Raw genomic sequence first — 18,133 nt, 5'->3', positions numbered from 1 at the left:
CCCAAAAAAACCCAATGTGGGAAAACCGGTGTAGCTATCTGAGGGTTTTCTTATTAAGCAATATCAAAGTACAATCTGGGTGTCGAAACTGGCCTACCCAACAGAGAATTTCCTTGGCAGTAATACCTCTCAGTTTGAGACAAATCTCCTGGCTGAAACCCCGGATAATCCTTCCGGCAACTCCTCAGCTCCAATCTGCCCCAGAAACCCCAGCGTCTGCCCTTTCTGGACTGCGTCAGCCCCTCTCTGCCCAGCGCTGGCCCTGCGTCACCCTGAATGGGTCTGTGTCAGCCTTAGGAGGCCCTGCATCAACCTTCTGGCCCTCTACGTTGGCAATGCTAGCCTCCCTTAGGCTCTGAGCAGCTCCCAACTGCCTCTGCGTGGCCCTACGTGAGCCCTGGCGACTACTGCATCGCTCTCTCTGGCTACTTGCTGCTCTTTCGGCACTATCTCTGCCTCTCTGTCTCAATGTACTCAATGCCCCTCAGCTACAACTCTCGATCACTAATTCTATCTCTCTTAGCAAACCATGCTCTAGAGAATAGAATGACTGATCACTTTGGTGTGTTCTCCAGGTGACCCTCAAGCCTCCTCTTATACTTTTCTCGTTGACATATCAACGGCCAAGATTAAGTCCCTAATCAACGGCTAAGATTAGATCTAGCTTGATCCATGTCTTTTGGACCATTCTAACACAGTTTCATATTAGTCCACATTAATATTTTAATTTCTCTAAGTTTAGACTTAGGGACTCCATTAAAAATATTAATTATTTTAATATCTCCTGAACTATTTAGAATCTGCCCACATCCTTTCTAGGTATTGGAGATCTCATGTGCCCCAACCTCTCCACCAAATTTCGTGGCTAGAGCACATCCGATGCTACCCCAAATCAACACTCCCTCTTAGCGAGGACTGTGCTCTAGCAATACTCCTCACTGAGTATTACTCTGATCATCCGGCATCAGTCCTTGTGTTGATGCTAGGCCTACTGCCCACCATCCTCTGCACTGTTGTATCTTGTACTGTTGCCCATGGTTCTGCCACTACCACTGCTACATCTGTACGACAGCTCCCTCTGCATTCGTGCTGCTGCTGGTCCTTTCTCCCAGCACTGCATCCGCACTGCACCTCCTCTCATAATGTTGCATCATGTTGCCCACTATTGCACTGCAACTCAGTTACTGAGAAGTAAGTCACTGACCTCCCAACTCTGACCTCTTTGTTGCGCTAGAGACCCTCCTGATGTTGGAGCTCCCTTTGCCGCCGACAAGTGCTCCCTCTCTGACCTCTACGCTGCTGCAACAACTCCCTGCATCTCGCACCGTTGCGCACCTCTCTGTGCCATCCTGCACTGGTGCAACACTCCTGTTCCTCTCGCACTAATGTAGCCTGCTAGGCTCGCGTTGTCTCGGGCCTCCTGCACCGGAGCTTTCTTTGTCGCTTCATCCACATCCATCACTAGCAGACTCAGCCAATCCTGCTACTCCTCTTCGGGGCTCCCGTAGCAAGGTCTAATCCAAGAGGTTGGGTACCTTGAAGATCCCGCCCCTCATCGCCTGTAGTCCGCCTGACTACAGCTCGATGTCTCCCCACTTTCGCTCAAGTGGTGCGTGTGCACTCATGGCATAGTCATCGTCTATCAAAAACTTCCTTCTTTGCCCTTGCTGGTGCTGCCTTAGTCCCGGAAGACTCTCCCTTACTCTTCTTCCTTGGACACTAGGTCGCATAATTACCAAGCTCCCCACAGTGGAAGCACTTGATCTTGGAGAGTTCTTCTGCTTCTCTTGCTTTCCCTCATATGTTAGGGCAACATCTTCCTCCTCCTGCTTAAATTTGATCCCCTTGCTACTGCTACCCGTCTTCGATTGTCATCTGATCTCTTCCTGGCGAAGAGCTGCCCACATCTAGTCCCGAGGTGGGAGAGTCCCTCTACCCAGTATACTCTGGACAAATACCTCCCAGTCTTCAGAGACAACATTCAGGGTTGTCCTCACCATCAACTCCTGATCCGGCGTGGCTTCTATAGCAGTCAACTGATCTCGGATCTCATTCAGTCCTCCGAGGAAGGTGTCAATTGGTTCTCCCTTCTTCATCTGATACAACCTCAATTGATTCTCAAGTAGTATTCTTCTCCCACATCTCATATGTCGTTTCCTTCTCAACAATGTGTGGTACTACATGGTCCTTGACCCCGTCAAGGATGATGACTTGGCCCTCGCCATTGCCTCCTCGTATTTGTCGTTATCATTGGCGTCAACTGGGATAGCTATAACCTTCAAGGAAAAGTTCTTGACACGATTTCTATCAAGTACGGATAAGATTCTGGCCTTCCAGACTACGAAGTTTGATGCTCCATCCAGTCTATACTGGTCTCTTACTCCGTGTAGTGCCATGATGCTCTTCTACTTCCCTCCTGGAAGTTCTCTATTCGACTCCTCTGAGTCTCTACTTCCCCTTTGGAAGTTCTCTTCTGGACTCCCTCTAAGTCCTGATTTCCCTCCTAGAAATCCTTCTGCTGCTGTCGAGATGCCCCCTACCCTGATCATCTTGTGCAACCGCACCACTGATCTGGATTCCTCGGCTAGAAACCCTCAATAGCAACTTCCTCCTTTTGGCCTTGCTCTGTCAGGTATTGTTTTGACTACAATACCTCACCAGCTCCACTCTGCAATATTCCCACAGCCTTCTAAACCCCAGCAACCTGAAGGTGAGAGCTCCTAGGCTCTACACAATCCCGGCACCAGCAACCCGGCCTCCTTAGCCAACTGCGTCAGCCCTCCCAGCTTCTGTGTGGCTCTGCATGAGGCTCCCTTTGCCTTCCTTAACCTCTGCGTTGCCTCTTCCCAGCTCACCCTTGATGACGCAGGCACTGCGTCACCCTTCCCTTGTTGTTGCTCTGCTAGAAACAACTTCCGTCACCTCAGGACAATTGTTTTCTATTGTTATTGCTCCGCTTGGCTGATGTCCTTAGTCCTCTTGTGATCTGCAATCACGCTTTGATACCATGTTGAAGTTTCTAAGTCTACTTAGTTAGAAACCCTCCATGCACTTTATCTAATTTATTCCTACCTACTTGTTCCGTTACTTAACAAGTTATTTACAATGTAAATACTGAAAATAAACACTAGTGCATGTTCAACATATTACAAATCAACAACTGAAAGAAACATAAACAATCACACCATATGACACCATTATTTTTGGACCAATGTCGCCGGAAAAACCCAATGTGGGAAAACCGGTGCAGCTATCTGAGGGTTTTCTTATTAAGCAATATCAGAGTACAATCTGGGTGCCGAAACTGGCCTACCCAACAGAGAATTTCCTTGGCAGTAATACCTCTCATTTTGAGACAAATATCCTGGCTAAAACCCCGAATAATCCTTCTGGTAGCTCCTCAACTCCAATCTGCCCCAGAAACCCCAGTGTTTGCCCTTTCTAGACTGCGTCAACCCCTCTCTGCCCAGCACTGGCCCTGCATCACCCTGAATAGGTCTACGTCAGCCTTCTGGCCCTCTGCGTCAGCAACGCTAGCCTCTCTAAGGCTCTGCGCAGCTCTCGGCTGCCTCTGTGTGGCCCTGTGTGAGCCCTGGCGAATACTGCGTCACTCTCTCTTGCTACTTGTTGCTCTTTCGGCACTATCTCTGCCTCTCTGTCTCTCTGTACTCAATGCCCCTCGACTGCAACTCCCGATCAGTAATTCTATCTCTCTTAGCAAACCCCGCCCTAGAGAATAGAATCACTGATCACTTTGGTGTTTTCTCCAAGTGACCCTCAAGCCTCCTCTTGTACTTTTCTCGTTGACATATCAACGGTCGAGATTAAGTCCCTAATCAACGGCTAAGATTAGATCTGGCTTGATCCATGTCTTTTGGACCATTTTAACACAAGTTTCATATTAATCCACATTAATATTTTAATTTCCCTAGTTTAGACTTAGGGACTCCATTAAAAATATTAATTACTTTAATATCTCCTGAACTGTTTAGAATCTACCCAAATCCTTTCTGGGTATTGGAGAGATCATGTGCCCCAACCTCTCTACCAAATTTCGTGGCTAGAGCACATCCAATTCTACCCTAAATCAACACAAGCCTCCTCTTATACTTTTCCTGATGAGTCTTCAACGGCTGAGATTAAGTCCCTAATCAACAGCTAAGATTAGATTTGGCTTGATCCTTGTCATTTAGAACTTTCTCACCCATATTATATTAATACACATTAATATTTTATTTTTCCTAAGTTTATACTTCGGAACCCCACTAAAAATATTAATTATTTTCATATCTCTCCATCCAAGTGGAATTTCCCCAAACGATTTATGGGTCTTGGAGATCTCATGTGACTTAGCCTCTCCACCAATTTTCATGGCTAGAGCACCTCCGATGCTACCAAAAATCAACACCTTATCTCCCGTAGTGAGACACATCCTCATCTGGACCTTGGAACATCTGCCAAGTGTATGGTGTAAGTGTGGAGTCAGTTGTGCATGGTGAACCAGGTGCATCATCCTCATCCAAAAGGTGGAACACGAGCAATCACTGAGTGGTGTTGGGGATCCATGAAGTACTCTATGCTATGGTGGAGGCCCATGGCTCTCACCGCTCACCCTACAAGTGCCAATGTGACCCTTTGGAGGAAATGGAGACCTACTCGCAATCCTGCATAAGATCCAATGCATCCCATTGCCCTCCAATACAATAAATCATTAGAATAATAAAGTAAAAGAGCTTACAAATAATGGAATCAATGGGACACTTCATGGTGGCCCTTCCATAGTGGGCTTTGGAATGTACAAGTGTCTCCAAGCTTAATAAGGGGGTTAACCAAGGACACTATTAGGTGGTTTCAAACCTTAAAGGGTTGACATGTCCATGGTACAAGGGTATCTATAAAAGGGGAAGCCCACATTTGGGTATTATGAGAGTAGGAGGGAGAAAATCGTGGTACATGAGTTATCACAACCTTTGTTTTTCCACCCCATTTTAAAGTGGAGCATTCATTTCCCACTGGGGGTTGGGACAACCATGGGTTCCTTAATGTGGAGGGGGCTCATCTAAGGCCCATAGGAACCAAGGTAATGGCCATAAATTAGGGGTAGAGCTCATGTTCGACTTTTTCCCACATGCTAAATTTGTATGTCTCGGCCATCTTTCGCATTTTGTGGTACATTTCTTGTTGAGATTAGCCAAATTATGCTTTTTCTTTTCCCTTTAGCTACATCAACCTTCAGGCATCGTTCCAAGCCCAACCCAAAATGAGGATACGAGGAGGGGGACGGCTAACGCTATGTGGACCCAGTGCACACATGTGGACCCAGATGGGAAAATGATGAGTGGGGTTAAAATGAGTGGAAGGGAGTGATGTATATGGTATCGGGAAGTGGGACCACACAATCAAAATCAAGATTTCCCATGTAGTGCCAGCCCTAAACCTAATGGCGAGTAAAGGAGATCCCATGGGACTAGGATACAAGGCTATCGGGCAGAGGAGACAAGAGTACAGACCTAGCCCACTCTTTCCGCCGAATTCCCCCACCAATCTATGCTCGAAAGTGTCCATGATAAGTAAGGAAAATTACTGAACTATACCAATGAAAAGCCATACCTTCGGGGTCGAGAAGCCCACCTTCAAACATACGATCATAACAAATGGGTGAGGGGCCACATGGTCGACTCAAGTGGCAGAGATAATGGCACATCGAGCTATTTGGTGATTGCAAGGGGTTGATAGTTGTCCACTGACGACCATCTAGGAGAAAAAAAAATTCCTATGCATGCTACCCACAATCGGTGCGTAACAAGCCCATTTCGCACTTTATCGTGGCATTTATTGCTTAAAAAGGAGTTAAGGTCATGATTGTAGAGGAAATCGACCCAAGCGTATGGGCATTTATGGCATTATTTTATGGTTTTGAGCTATGAAGTTGGGTTGTAACCTCTTGTCTTATCAAACACTCAAAAGTAAACTTGTTTTAGGGCTTATAGGCTTAATTATTTTCTAAAGGTGAAAGGATAGACCTCATATAAATATAGGATCCTTCCACTCCATTTTACCATCATCACACGTGAATTTGTCCTCCTCAGAGAGAGTGTGAATTGCCTTTGTGTAACTCACTATTTGGCATAATGTGATTTTTATGGAGTATTTTTATCTTGGAGATGATTTTTGCATTAGAGACACCTTTTTGGAACTCGAAAAAGAGTTTCTTGGTGGAAAACATAATTTTATTGCTGATTCTTCTATATTTTGCATGTGAATGAATTTAGGCTGGGGTTTCTGAAATGTTCCATGTCTAAATGCATATTGCTTATTGGAAATCTTGGTGAAATTTCGCATGTTACTTCTTCCTTGAAACCTATAGAAGAACCCCTAGGGTGTATCTTCTATACTTAATTTCTTCGCTCACAAAAAAGGTAGCCATGATTTTACAAGAGGAAAATACTTTTCCCCACTTACTCCAATCAAATTTCATCTTCCTTTAAAATTTGTAGTAAAACTTCATTAGCCCTTGTAGCATTAGACATTGGCCAAGGTTATGTCCATCAAAATACATCAAAACTTAAATATTTTTCTTTTCTTTACCTCTCCTAGACTTTGAAAAGCAAGCCACTAGGGTTTCCTAGGGCTGAATTGTCATAAAGTTGAGCTCTGGATGAAATTCCAAGGCTTAGCCTCTTGAACCCTTAAATCACAAAATCTATCATTTACAATGGTAAACTTCCCTATTCAATGCTAACATCATCTTTTCTTAGATCCTTTGTGTCATTGAAACCCTAGTCCTTAGCTAGGCTTCTGCTTGAAGCATATTTGAGGGTTCCCCTATCCCTTGGTTGACCTAATCATTCAGAGAATCCTTTCTTTGACTATTGCATGTCTAGATACTACTTATTATTGTCTATCAATACACCATAGCTAGTCTAGGATACGTGTTCCTTTATGAATGAGACTTGAGTCTTTTAGCTTTAAGGTGTCTTTCAATAGGCCATTTATATCACCTTGAGATTTCTAATCAGAATACCCTTATAGGTGAATAAGGGGAAGCCTCCCTTAGGGTAAAATTCCACTAAAGAGCAGGGATTGGTTGTTGAGGTGACATGGCAACCAATCCTTTGTTGCCTATGTAATCTTTGGCCCATACCCCGATGAGGTGTTGCATCGAGTCTACACTAGCTTTTGTAGAGCCGCAACATGAACCACTGTAAGAAACATTGTACACTTAGAAGAATCGGCTAAGGTTTTAAACTCCTTCGATTTAAAGGAAGCTAAGGCTTTTCCTAAGTTCCTAGGTACAACCATGATGATGTGTTTAAAAACATATTTTCTACCCAATATGCTAGCAACTCCCTTGAATATAACACACATAATGAAGGAGTTGGACAATCAAGAGGCCCACATTATAGACAAACTTGCTAATCAGGCTCCTGCATGTAGTTCTAGTTCTCTTAGTATGGTGAAACAATCAAATTTCTAAGACACTCATACTATGATAACCTCAAATTTTAAACTAAGACAAAAGGGGAAGGAAAGAAAACTTTTGCACTACCTTAAGAAACAAAGGATACATCATACCAATAAGCATCACCCTAAGGGAGTATAATGTGAAAAGACAAGTAATAGCTTGAAAAAAGTGTTATTGCAAACAACGTTAAAGGCACATCTTCTATGATTTGAAAGAAGGTTGGTACTTATTACACCTAAAACTGCATTGCATATTGACATAGAACTCAGATTCAAAATCAATCGAGGGTCAACTCAGACTTGAGCGTGCGCTAGGATAGACACTAAATGATATGATTTCAATGAATCGATTTACTAAAAAATAGTAAATACTAAATACACAAAACAATTAAAAATTTAATAAAAAATTATATTTAAGATTCCAAATCATGATTTCAAAAAATTATTGAAATTTTGGAAAAAAAACATTATGAAAAAATGAGCAAAGAACATTTAAATGACAAAGAATGTTCCACCATCCCTTATACTGGGATCCTCATCATTAGTATCACAATTTGCCTCTTGTCTCGGTTTTAGTGACATCAATCAACGATTCAACACCATCCTATTCTGATGAAACTGCCTAATCCAAGCCTTATAATATAGTAGAAAAAGCTTAATATGCCTACCCAATGATTTTGGTTTGAGTGAAGGGTACATTTTTGCTAAAGCCATGGTAAAGAAGTTCAACAATCAATACCACGGACATCAAGGTACATAAAGGGCTTGGTGCTCTTTATTAAATGCCAATTTCATACCCTAATACATGATAGATTCCACTGAAGATGTTGCAACCCTACCAATCTTGAAATCCTGAAAACTGTTAATCTTGTTGAATGTTTGTTGAATTTTGAATGGGACATGAAATTCTACTTTCTCCATATGAAGTCCAATAAGGTTGGAACCACTCTCAAACATCCTAAAACAATTAATGGTAGTGTTAAAATTCAAGTAAAAGGTGTCCCTTTACTTTAAGAATTTAACATTACCATTAACTGTGAGCATTGGTAAGGTTTAGGAGTTGGGTTTTTTGTTTTTCATATTAAAAAAATTGAATTTTGCTTGCTCAATCAACCACAATGGAATCCAGCATCTACTCGGCCGAGTAGGGTCAATTTGATATAGAACCTGCAGAGTCTTAATTGGTACCAAACCAGCCCATAGAGCCGAGTCTATAGATTAGTCAACCCAGTCACCTATCAACTCGGTATAGTTGACCAAGTCTAAGTCAACTCAGACCAAGTTTAAAACATTGTCATAATGATCTTCAGAAGATTGCAACCTGTAGCTTGAGGATATGCGTTTGGAGCCTAGCCATTCTTTAAATGTCACCCAAAGACAGCCTTATGAAGATCACTTGGTTGGAAGAATGCTTAGAGATGTACGGTTTGTTGAGTTTACATTTGAGTGCATAACAGAACAACCTCTTTATTGGAAAAATTTAAAACCTTCAAGAGGATAATTCTTGAAATGACACCCAAAGACAGCCTTATGAAGATCACATGCTTGGTAGAATGCTTAGAGATGTATGGTTTGTTGAGTTTGCATTTGAGTGCATAACTAAACAACCTCTTTCTTGGATAAATTTAGAGCCTTCAAGAGTATATTATTAGTAGGATGAGGGCATTACAACTACACTTGAAACAACAAATCTGCTTGATGTCCAGTACTGATGATGCAGACAACCCAGTATTGGCTATGGTCTTGATTCATAGGTCTGATCTACAGAGAAGAATGCTTCATAAAAGAATTTGTGACGGCTCTTTATCAACATAAGCATGCTCTAGAAATGTAAGAAAGAATGGAGAACTAGGATTGTTCAAAGGCTGCAAGTATATTTCTCAGTCCAAGAATTTTCCTCCAATTTGTAGCTACAGGGCCAAGAGTTTGACATTTATTGTCATTTTATCTTATCAATGACAATCACCTTACCTCCTAGACATAGATAAGGGGTTATAACAGATACATCAGTTCCCCATAAGTTTTTCCCATATAGCAGTCAGCAAGGCATATGTTCTGTTCATCACCATTTCCAGCATGGAAAAGGACCTGTTTCAGTAGCCTAATGGCACCCCTTGGGACTTTAGTCAATATTTCCAGTAATACTGTAGAAGAGATTTGTAGGTCATTTCCTAGGTGTTATTCTCAGCCTCTGTTTGTAGCAAAGGGATTGATTTGTGAATTCTCGTAACAACATCAAAGCCTGCAACGTGTGCACTTTTAATATGATACATCGCCAACTTATATACAGACCTCATGAGAGAAACATAACAACATATTAAATCAACCCCTTTACACATGACTGAAATATGACTTGAATGGTTGGCATATGGAGCATTGACAAAATCAATGGATCAGCTAATCAATGCACTTAGAGAGGTTGTTACATGGTTTAACCCTAGATGATTGAGACATCCACCTTGAGGAGAAGACAAATGGCATAACTTGCCCATTACTTTATGCATTGGTTAACTTGACATTTGAGTCAGTTATGAGATATTGCTATTTTATTGTTATTTTTCGAGAAATCGTGGATCTAGGAGACAACTACTATTTTAAAGGAAGCTTAGCTAGACTCTATATATAGAATAGCCCATTTCCATTTGTAGTCATGGTTGGATTGATAAGGTAAACCCTTCTAAGATTAGTCGACAATTATGTAGAAGGCAAAACCAAGTAAAGGTGAGCCTCTATTTCATCAATCTCTTTTCTCTTGGATATTTTGGGTTTTATCTGTGTAGTACCCTAATCCCGAATTTACAGTAACCAGATAGACACGCATATGAAATTTGAAAACAGTAATGCATAAAATTGAAATTTGCACCTACCTGAGCTGCTTGCTGACTTCCGATTCCGCTGCTGAACTGGTAATCCTTAATTGCTGACTGATTTGATTCAATTTAGAGATGGCCAATACCACCCTACCAGACAGAGCAACCTGGTTGCTCAATCCAGAGAAGCTCTCCACAGAGGCTCTCTGTCCATCCGTGCCCAGAACTCAGATCACTCAAGACTCTTCCACTGCAAGGTTACTTCCCCTGGTTTTCTCCTGCTGAATCCATAATTCGCTGGTTTTTTCACCCCCCTTTCAGGTTCAGACCCTGCTATTTAATCCCTCACCTGGCGGTGGCCGCCCTCCCACTTGCAGCCACCGCCTCCCATACATTGATGGCTCCCGATATTTCATATTGTCCTTGGCGCTCAGCAATAACTATCTATCCGGTTTCACTGACTTTATTAATGGCAGGGATACGCATAGATTTTTAGGGCAGCTGATATTTACATTACAATATTTCCCATACGTGTAAGTGTTATAATTGATACCTTATAACTTACATTTAAAATGTTATAAAGTTGTAATGATATAGTGTAGAACGTTTGTTTTATAATTGCTATAAGGTTTTAGGATATATATATTATATCATTTAAATAATATATGATATCAAGTTAAGTATTATGTCTTATAACATATAAATTATATATGATATAAAGTTAATTAATATATCATAACATTTAATTTATATATGGTATAAGTTAATTAATATATTTTATAAATTCATATTTATAAGGTCTAACCATATACTTTATAAAATTTAATACATGGATATATATTTATAAAGTTTTAAGGTCTGAAATTTTATTAAAGGGTTGTTACATACATTCCCCCTTCTGAAAACTTCGTCCCGAAGTTAGAGCTTTTAGGTTCAAGGATTTAATGGACACGACCTTTCTATCCAGGTCCCCAAGCTATTCAAACTCATCCTATCCTTCCTAATCTCTTCTGCTCCCATCCTATCCGACCTCTACTAGAGTATGCCATGGCGTCAATCTTACTGACCTAACCATTCATAACACGAAGGTAACAGCGTCGGCTATACCGACCTGATTCCCAGTAGGCATCCGGCAGTCATCATCACACGTCTAGGGGAGCGTGACTCGCACAGTCCTCCCATGACTCCAGGTTCCGGAGGATAAACGGTGGGTAACACCTCCACCCCTCCAGTAGTATCAGGGCTACTACCCTATCATAGAATCACTTTGAGCTTTAACTGATCTGAGTTCTGTCATCACGTGGTCATCTCGAAAATTGGATCAATTATCTGCAATCATAGTTTATCTGCAATCTTACACTTACCCAGCATTTGTGAAATGTGCATCAGCATATTCGAAATAACTTATGTATTATCTACATATGATACTATAGCATAACAGAATTTTGTTATTTTCTATGCATGTATTCTGACATGCATAAAATAAAACAGATTTATATTGTTTCAATTCCTACCGGAAGTAAAATCATTTGACGGTCTTAACTTTACTTCAACATTTATAATTTAGTAATATAATCACATATATTGCTTTGGTATCCATGTACCAGCAGGAATTAAACACATTATTTTGGTATCCACGTACCAGCAGGAATTTTAAACATATATTATTTTGGTATCCATGTACCAGCAGGAATTTAAACATATATTATGCCGCAAAGTTTCATGTTTATCACTAATCATTCAAATGTTTTTGGTTCTCTGACAGAGGTGAAGTAAATATATATACTAAACATAGTGTAAAGTTCTTCAAAATGGACATAAACTAGGGTATCTCTGACATATGTCCTCTGTATTCTCCCAAGTCGCTGATCCGGGACTATACTTGTCCCACTGGACCTTAACTTGGTCCACCAGGCGGTTCCTCAGCTGTCGAACTCTACGTTCCAGTATACGTAACGGTTCGACCGTTATGACTCCCTCGTCCGATACCTGCAATTCTTTCCACTGGATGTTATGAGATAGATCAGCTACATAATGCCTTAATACAGAAACATGAAATACATTATGAATTCTATGCAGGTGAGGTGGCAGGGCAAGACGATAGGCCACAGGTCCAACTCTTTCCACGACTTTAAACGGTCCTATAAATCGGGGTGACAACTTTGTCCCTTTCCCGAATCGAATAGTACTTTTATTTGGTTTGATGCGGACGAAGACTTGGTCCCCTACTTCATACCTTCTATCAGTTCGGTGAGCATCAGCATAACTCTTTTGTCTATCCTGTGCTTCCTTTAATCGCTGTCTAATCTGTCTGACCTGCGCTTCCATTTCATGGATTAATTCTGGCCCTATTATTACTCGATCTTCTAACCTGTCCCAACTTAACGGTGTTCTGCACGGTCTGCCATATAAAGCTTCAAATGGAGGCATCCCAATCGAACTGTGGTAACTGTTGTTGTATGCGAATTCAACCAAGGGTAAATACTTTTCCCAGTGGGATTGCTGATCCATTACATACATTCGCAACATGTCTTCAAGTACTTGATTTACTCTTTCAGTTTGCCCATCAGTCTCAGGATGGTAGGCAGTGCTTAAATTTAGCTGAGTACCTAAGGCTGTCTGCATGCACGTCCAGAATCTGGAAGTGAATCGCGAATCTCTATCGGATATAATCTTTTTAGGTACTCCATGATATCTGATAATTTCGTTTATGAATACTCGTGCCACGTCAGCAACATCATAAGTATCTTTTACCGGAATAAAATGGGCGCTTTTTGTTAATTTATCCACCACTACCAGAATGGCATTGTGTCTTTGAGAAGTAAGAGGTAGTCCAGTGATAAAATCCATAGAAATGGTCTCCCATTTAGACATAGGAATGTCGTGGGGCTGTAAGAGACCCGCTGGGTGACAATGATCTGCCTTTACCTGCTGACATTCCAAACATTTTGCAACAAATTGAGTGATATCCCGCTTCATGCCTGCCCAAAAGAAGAGTTTCTTGGTATCCGCATACATTTTCCCTACTCCAGGATGAGCACAATATACGGCTTTGTGAGCTTCCCTGAGGATGGTATCTCGAAGATCTTTATCATCAGGAATGTACATCCTTCCGCGGAATCGCAAGATCCCATCGCTTTCTAATTCATAACCCTCGAACTTAGATTCTTTTGCCTTAATCCCCTCAAGACTTGCCCTCACTTTTAAATACCAGCTGTCTTTTATAAGACGATCCAGCACTCGTTGTCTTAAGTCCACTTTAATGGGTATGAGAGAAAATATCCGGGGTCTCCTGCTTAAGGCATCGGCTACCACATTTTCCTTTCCCTTAATATATGATATTCCGAAGTCATACTCACTTAGGAATTCACTCCATCGCCTTTGCCTGGCATTTAAGTCTCTTTGGGTGAACAAATATTGTAGACTTTGATGGTCGCTTTTAAGTGTAAACTTTCGTCCCACCAGATAGTGTCTCCAGATTTTTAAAGCTAGCATTACAGCGGCCAATTCTAAATCGTGAGTAGCATAGAGTTCTTCATGAGGTTTTAGCTTTCTGGAAGCATAAGCTATCACTCCCTTATCCTGCATCAATACTGCACCCAGCCCTTGCTTGGATGCATCAGTACATACTGTAAAGTCTTTGCCCATATCAGGGACCCTTAGGATTGGTGCGCTGGTGAGTAGTCTTTTGAGTTCAGAGAATGCATTATTACATTCCTCGGTCCACTCATACTTAACACCTTTACGCTGGAGGGTTGTGATTGGCTTCGCGATTTTGGAGAACCCCTCCACAAACCTCCGGTAATAACCTGCTAAGCCCATAAAGCTTCGTATCTCATGTGCATTTTTCGGTATTGGCCAGTCCATGATCGCTTTTACCTTCTCCGGATCTACTGAAATCCCTTCGCCTGATATGATGTGACCCAAATAATGAATCTTTTCCTGAAAGAAGGAACACTACCGCAAATGCTCCTTATGCTCTTCTTCATTCTTGGAATAGATGAGAATATCATCTAAAAAGACTTGTACAAATTTATCAAGATACTGACGGAAAACACTGTTCATAAGATTCATGAATACGGCTGGCGCATTTGTTAACCCAAATGGTACCACAGTAAATTCATAGTGCCCAAAACGTGTCCGGAATGCTGTCTTAGAGATATCATTTTCAGAAATCCTTAGCTGATGATACCCTGATCGAAGATCAATTTTTGAAAAGACCGAAGCTCCTTTCATTTGATCAAAAAGATCATCGATTCGCGGCATAGGGTATTGATTCTTTACTGTAGCTCGATTCAAGTCCCGATAGTCTATGCATAATCTTAAGGATCCATCTTTCTTCTTCACAAAAATTACAGGAGCGCCCCAAGGTGAGGTACTGGGTCGAATAAGCCCTATATCGAGTAGTTCCTTCAACTGGATTTGCAATTCCTGAAGTTCTGGAGCTGTCATTCTATAAGGTGTTTTAGAGATCGGCTGGGTACCTGGCTTTAATTCAATAGTGAGATCCAATTCTCTTACCGGGGGTAATCCAGGTAGTTCCTTTGGAAATACATCCGGGAACTCGGCTAACACCGGATATTGTTCTAAGGATGGTCCCTTTCCCTGGCTTACTTCGTGAATTGCATAAGCCTGACAACCCTTTCTTAAACAACGCTTCACCTGCATTGCCGAAATGTAGCGCAAAGAAATTTCTCTCTTGATCCCTTGAATTTGGATTACTTCTCCCTCATCATTTAAGCCCAAAATCCTCTTTCCATAACAATCTACCCACGCCTGGTGAGCTTCCAGCCAATCCATACCTATGATAAGATCATACGTCCCTAGGGCGGTGACGTAGACTTTTAGTTTAGTCGAACAGACCCCTAGGTCAATTTTGCATTGATCCACACTCAAGCCCACGGTTTGGAGTTCTCCTGAGGCCATTTCCACTTGGTGGAAATCAGTTTGTCTACGAGCTGCCAGCCCACATTTGTTTAATGCATATGACGAAATGAAACTATCTGTGGCACCAGTATCAGATAAGATTTTGAGTTTTACACCATTGACCATACCTGAAGATTCCACTACAGTGGATTGATGGGCTGCTTGGTCGTGGTTGACTACTGCATGAATTCTATGATTACTTCGGTTGCCTGATACTGGCTCCTTCCCAGTCCTTTGCCATATATCTGATGACGCTTCTGGGCAGTTACGCTGGAAATGCGGCCCCCCGCACCCCCAACAATTGAGCTGCGCTGATCCTCTTGAGTCAAGGTGTGAATTTCTAGAGAACGAGCCGCGTCCTCCCCTGTTGATTCCTCCCGCGCTCCTTCCTCTGCCGGTAGTCCCTCGCGATGCCCAAGGTCTGGTGTTGGACGATTCTGCGGCTATAGTGTTTACTGCCATGGGAACTCTTGTCCCCACACTTGGGGTAAACCTGCTGCCGTAAGGTGGCCTCGAGCTACCTCCTCTGAAAACGTTCCGGGGAGCCTTCCCTGGAAATCCTGATTGAAAAGGCCCTGCTGGCCCCATATCCTTTTTGATTCCAAGGTGCTCCTCTGCATAACGGCTACATTCGACTGCCTCAGCTACAGATGATGGTTTCCACATACTTACCAAGGCTCTGATGCGAGGGTTTAACCCAAATATGAAGCGTTCAGCTTGACGTTCATCAGAGTCTAAGTAGGGAATGTATTTTACCAGCTCCATAAACCTTATTTCGTACTCTTCCACCGTTTTACTTCCCTGAATTAGTGTATGAAAGGCTCTGGCTTGCTGCTGTTGAAAATATGGAGGTAAATACTTCGCGCGGAACCTTTCCTCAAACAGATCCCAAGGAACGTTGTCTGATGTAAGGTGTAGCTGCTTTTCCAGGTTTCCCCACCAAATCAGGGCACTTTCCTTTAGTTGAAACACGGCAATTTTTGTTTTTGCTGAAGGTGAATATTCTCTTAACCTGAAGCACCGGTTCATTCCTTCCAACCATGCCTCAGCGCGTTCACCAGCTCGACCTCCCGAAAATTCCGGGAGTCTAATTTTCTGAAGCTCTCTAGAGATGTCTTCTCTCGATCCTCTGGGCTCCAAATTATGTGGTTCCGCTGAACTGGTGGCTACATGCTGAAATTCCTCTTTGTTTTTAGCCTTAGCTGATTCCTTTAATGTCTCCAATAAGGCCTCCAAAGAGTTCATTATCACAGTCAACTCTGGCGTTGGAGCGTTTGATGTTGACGGCTGCCTTGGTGGTGACGAGGGTGAGGGGGATGGCGATGGCGACGGTGGCGGCATTAATGGTGATGATGCTGCCTGGTCACGTCGTCGTCGCTCATACATCTTTACCATAGTAATGGTCCCTGAACATAAATGAAATGTATATATATAAAAAAAAAATTAAGGCGAATAATCGAATTTTAACACACTAATTTCTTTGCAGCTTCACATTTGAAAACGGGTATAGTTTTGCTATTTTTACCCGCTAGGCGGATCTTACTGGTACCGAGGTCAAGGAGGGTGGTCACGCGACCTCCTTGTCCTAATGCAGGGTTTTCTAAAAATGAATAATGCAGAAGTGTATGGTTATTAGCTCCTAAGGTAAGACATCTAAAGTTTATTTACCAAATAACATCCATGATTGAAAAATGTTAAATGTCTCGTTACAATGTACGTTGGTAACATACCTGCCATACCTCAATCTAGCTATTACATTTAAGGAAGGTCATACATATTTATATTCTGAATATATTACTTGGATATGGATTAAATCTATAAAAATGAAGGGTTGAAACAAAATCTTCATGTGATAAATGTGTCAAATACATGGTCAAATGAAGTTGAGGATTATCAAGATATGCTTTTGAAGTATGCAAGTTTATTTGGAAAGAGCATTCACTAGACCTAGATCAGAAGGTTGCGCTACCATTGCGCCACGGATCCCTGCCTCTAAACAGAAATGACTTCTTGATCAATTCTGCTCACTGTTCAGAAGAGAAGATCCTCTAAAAACACAATTTGAATGATGAACTTTTGAGATCTTTCAGCTGAATGAAATCAGTCAACTGGAGCCCTTATCAAAAGATAAAAAAAAAGGCTAGAACGATGCTAAAATTCTGGTGAATTATATGTGATAATTTATTTATTATTATTATTATTATTATTTTTTTTTTTTTTTTTTTATTTTTTTTTTTTTAAGTCTGTTTTTACTATCTATTTCATTTCTCTCTTTTTTTTTTTTTTAACATTACTTTATTATATTTTTTATTCCTCCATTATGCTCTTTATATATATATATATATATATATATATATATATATGCCTTTGGTTCAGACCCCATAAAATTCCTCTTATTCTGTATCTTTTTCTTTCCTTCAATCTTATTATATTTCTTTCTGTTCACTTACCTATATATATATATATATATATATATAATGCGTTACTTATTTCTACTTTATTATATATAGATTTTATCTATTGCAATTTTAGATAACACATTCAAGATCCAAGCGACGTAGAGACCCACAAGCGGAACTACAGGCACTATGCGTCAATTCGCAAGACAATTTCCCAGTAATTAATGTAAATATATAAGTAGAAATTTTAAAGGACATTTTTGTTTTCCACGTCTGCCAATGCCACCTGGGCATCCAGAACCAGAAAATTGAGTTCTTCTTTATGCCGTCATAGAGTGATATAAAAGTGATTTTATTTCAATCGTTGCTAGGTATATATATATATATATATATATTTTGTATTTAACTCTTACGGTGTTATTTAAAGTGTCAACATAACAGATCCAGCTCATTACCAACGCAACGTGTTTACCATTAAACCACAAGAACGGGACTTAGCTTATTTGTGATCTCGTGTTTAATAATATTAATGCT

The 18,133-nt window shown here is 41.2% G+C and overlaps 1 protein-coding gene across 1 annotated transcript; it reads right to left on the bottom strand.

Moving 5' to 3' along the window:
• Positions 1–12,104: 12,104 nt before the first annotated feature.
• On the bottom strand, positions 12,105–16,586 carry LOC149200394 (uncharacterized). Its single transcript, XM_089400939.1, has 2 exons — positions 15,329–16,586; positions 12,105–12,263 (listed from the first exon to the last, which is right to left on the bottom strand). Exons 1-2 carry the CDS (start codon positions 16,584–16,586, stop codon positions 12,211–12,213), a joined length of 1,311 nt encoding a protein of 436 aa, XP_089257065.1. The 3' UTR covers positions 12,105–12,210.
• Positions 16,587–18,133: the final 1,547 nt, after the last annotated feature.

Source organism: Pinus tabuliformis, chromosome 2_1 (genome assembly GCF_031772625.1).
Source record: "Pinus tabuliformis cultivar Carrire ecotype Pingquan chromosome 2_1, CPIR1, whole genome shotgun sequence".
NCBI classification, from domain to species: domain Eukaryota; kingdom Viridiplantae; phylum Streptophyta; class Pinopsida; order Pinales; family Pinaceae; genus Pinus; species Pinus tabuliformis.
Note: the sequence above shows the minus strand (reverse complement) of the source record. Positions and strands in the feature narration are given on the sequence as shown.

Coding starts and splice junctions, on each gene's coding strand:
- LOC149200394 (XM_089400939.1), bottom strand. CDS start 16,586: ATGTATGAGCGACGACGACGTGACCAGGCAGCATCATCACCATTAATG. Junction 12,264..15,328: donor CACTGTAGTGGAATCTTCAG/GTATGGTCAATG, acceptor AAAGAATTGCAG/GTATCGGACGAGGGAGTCAT.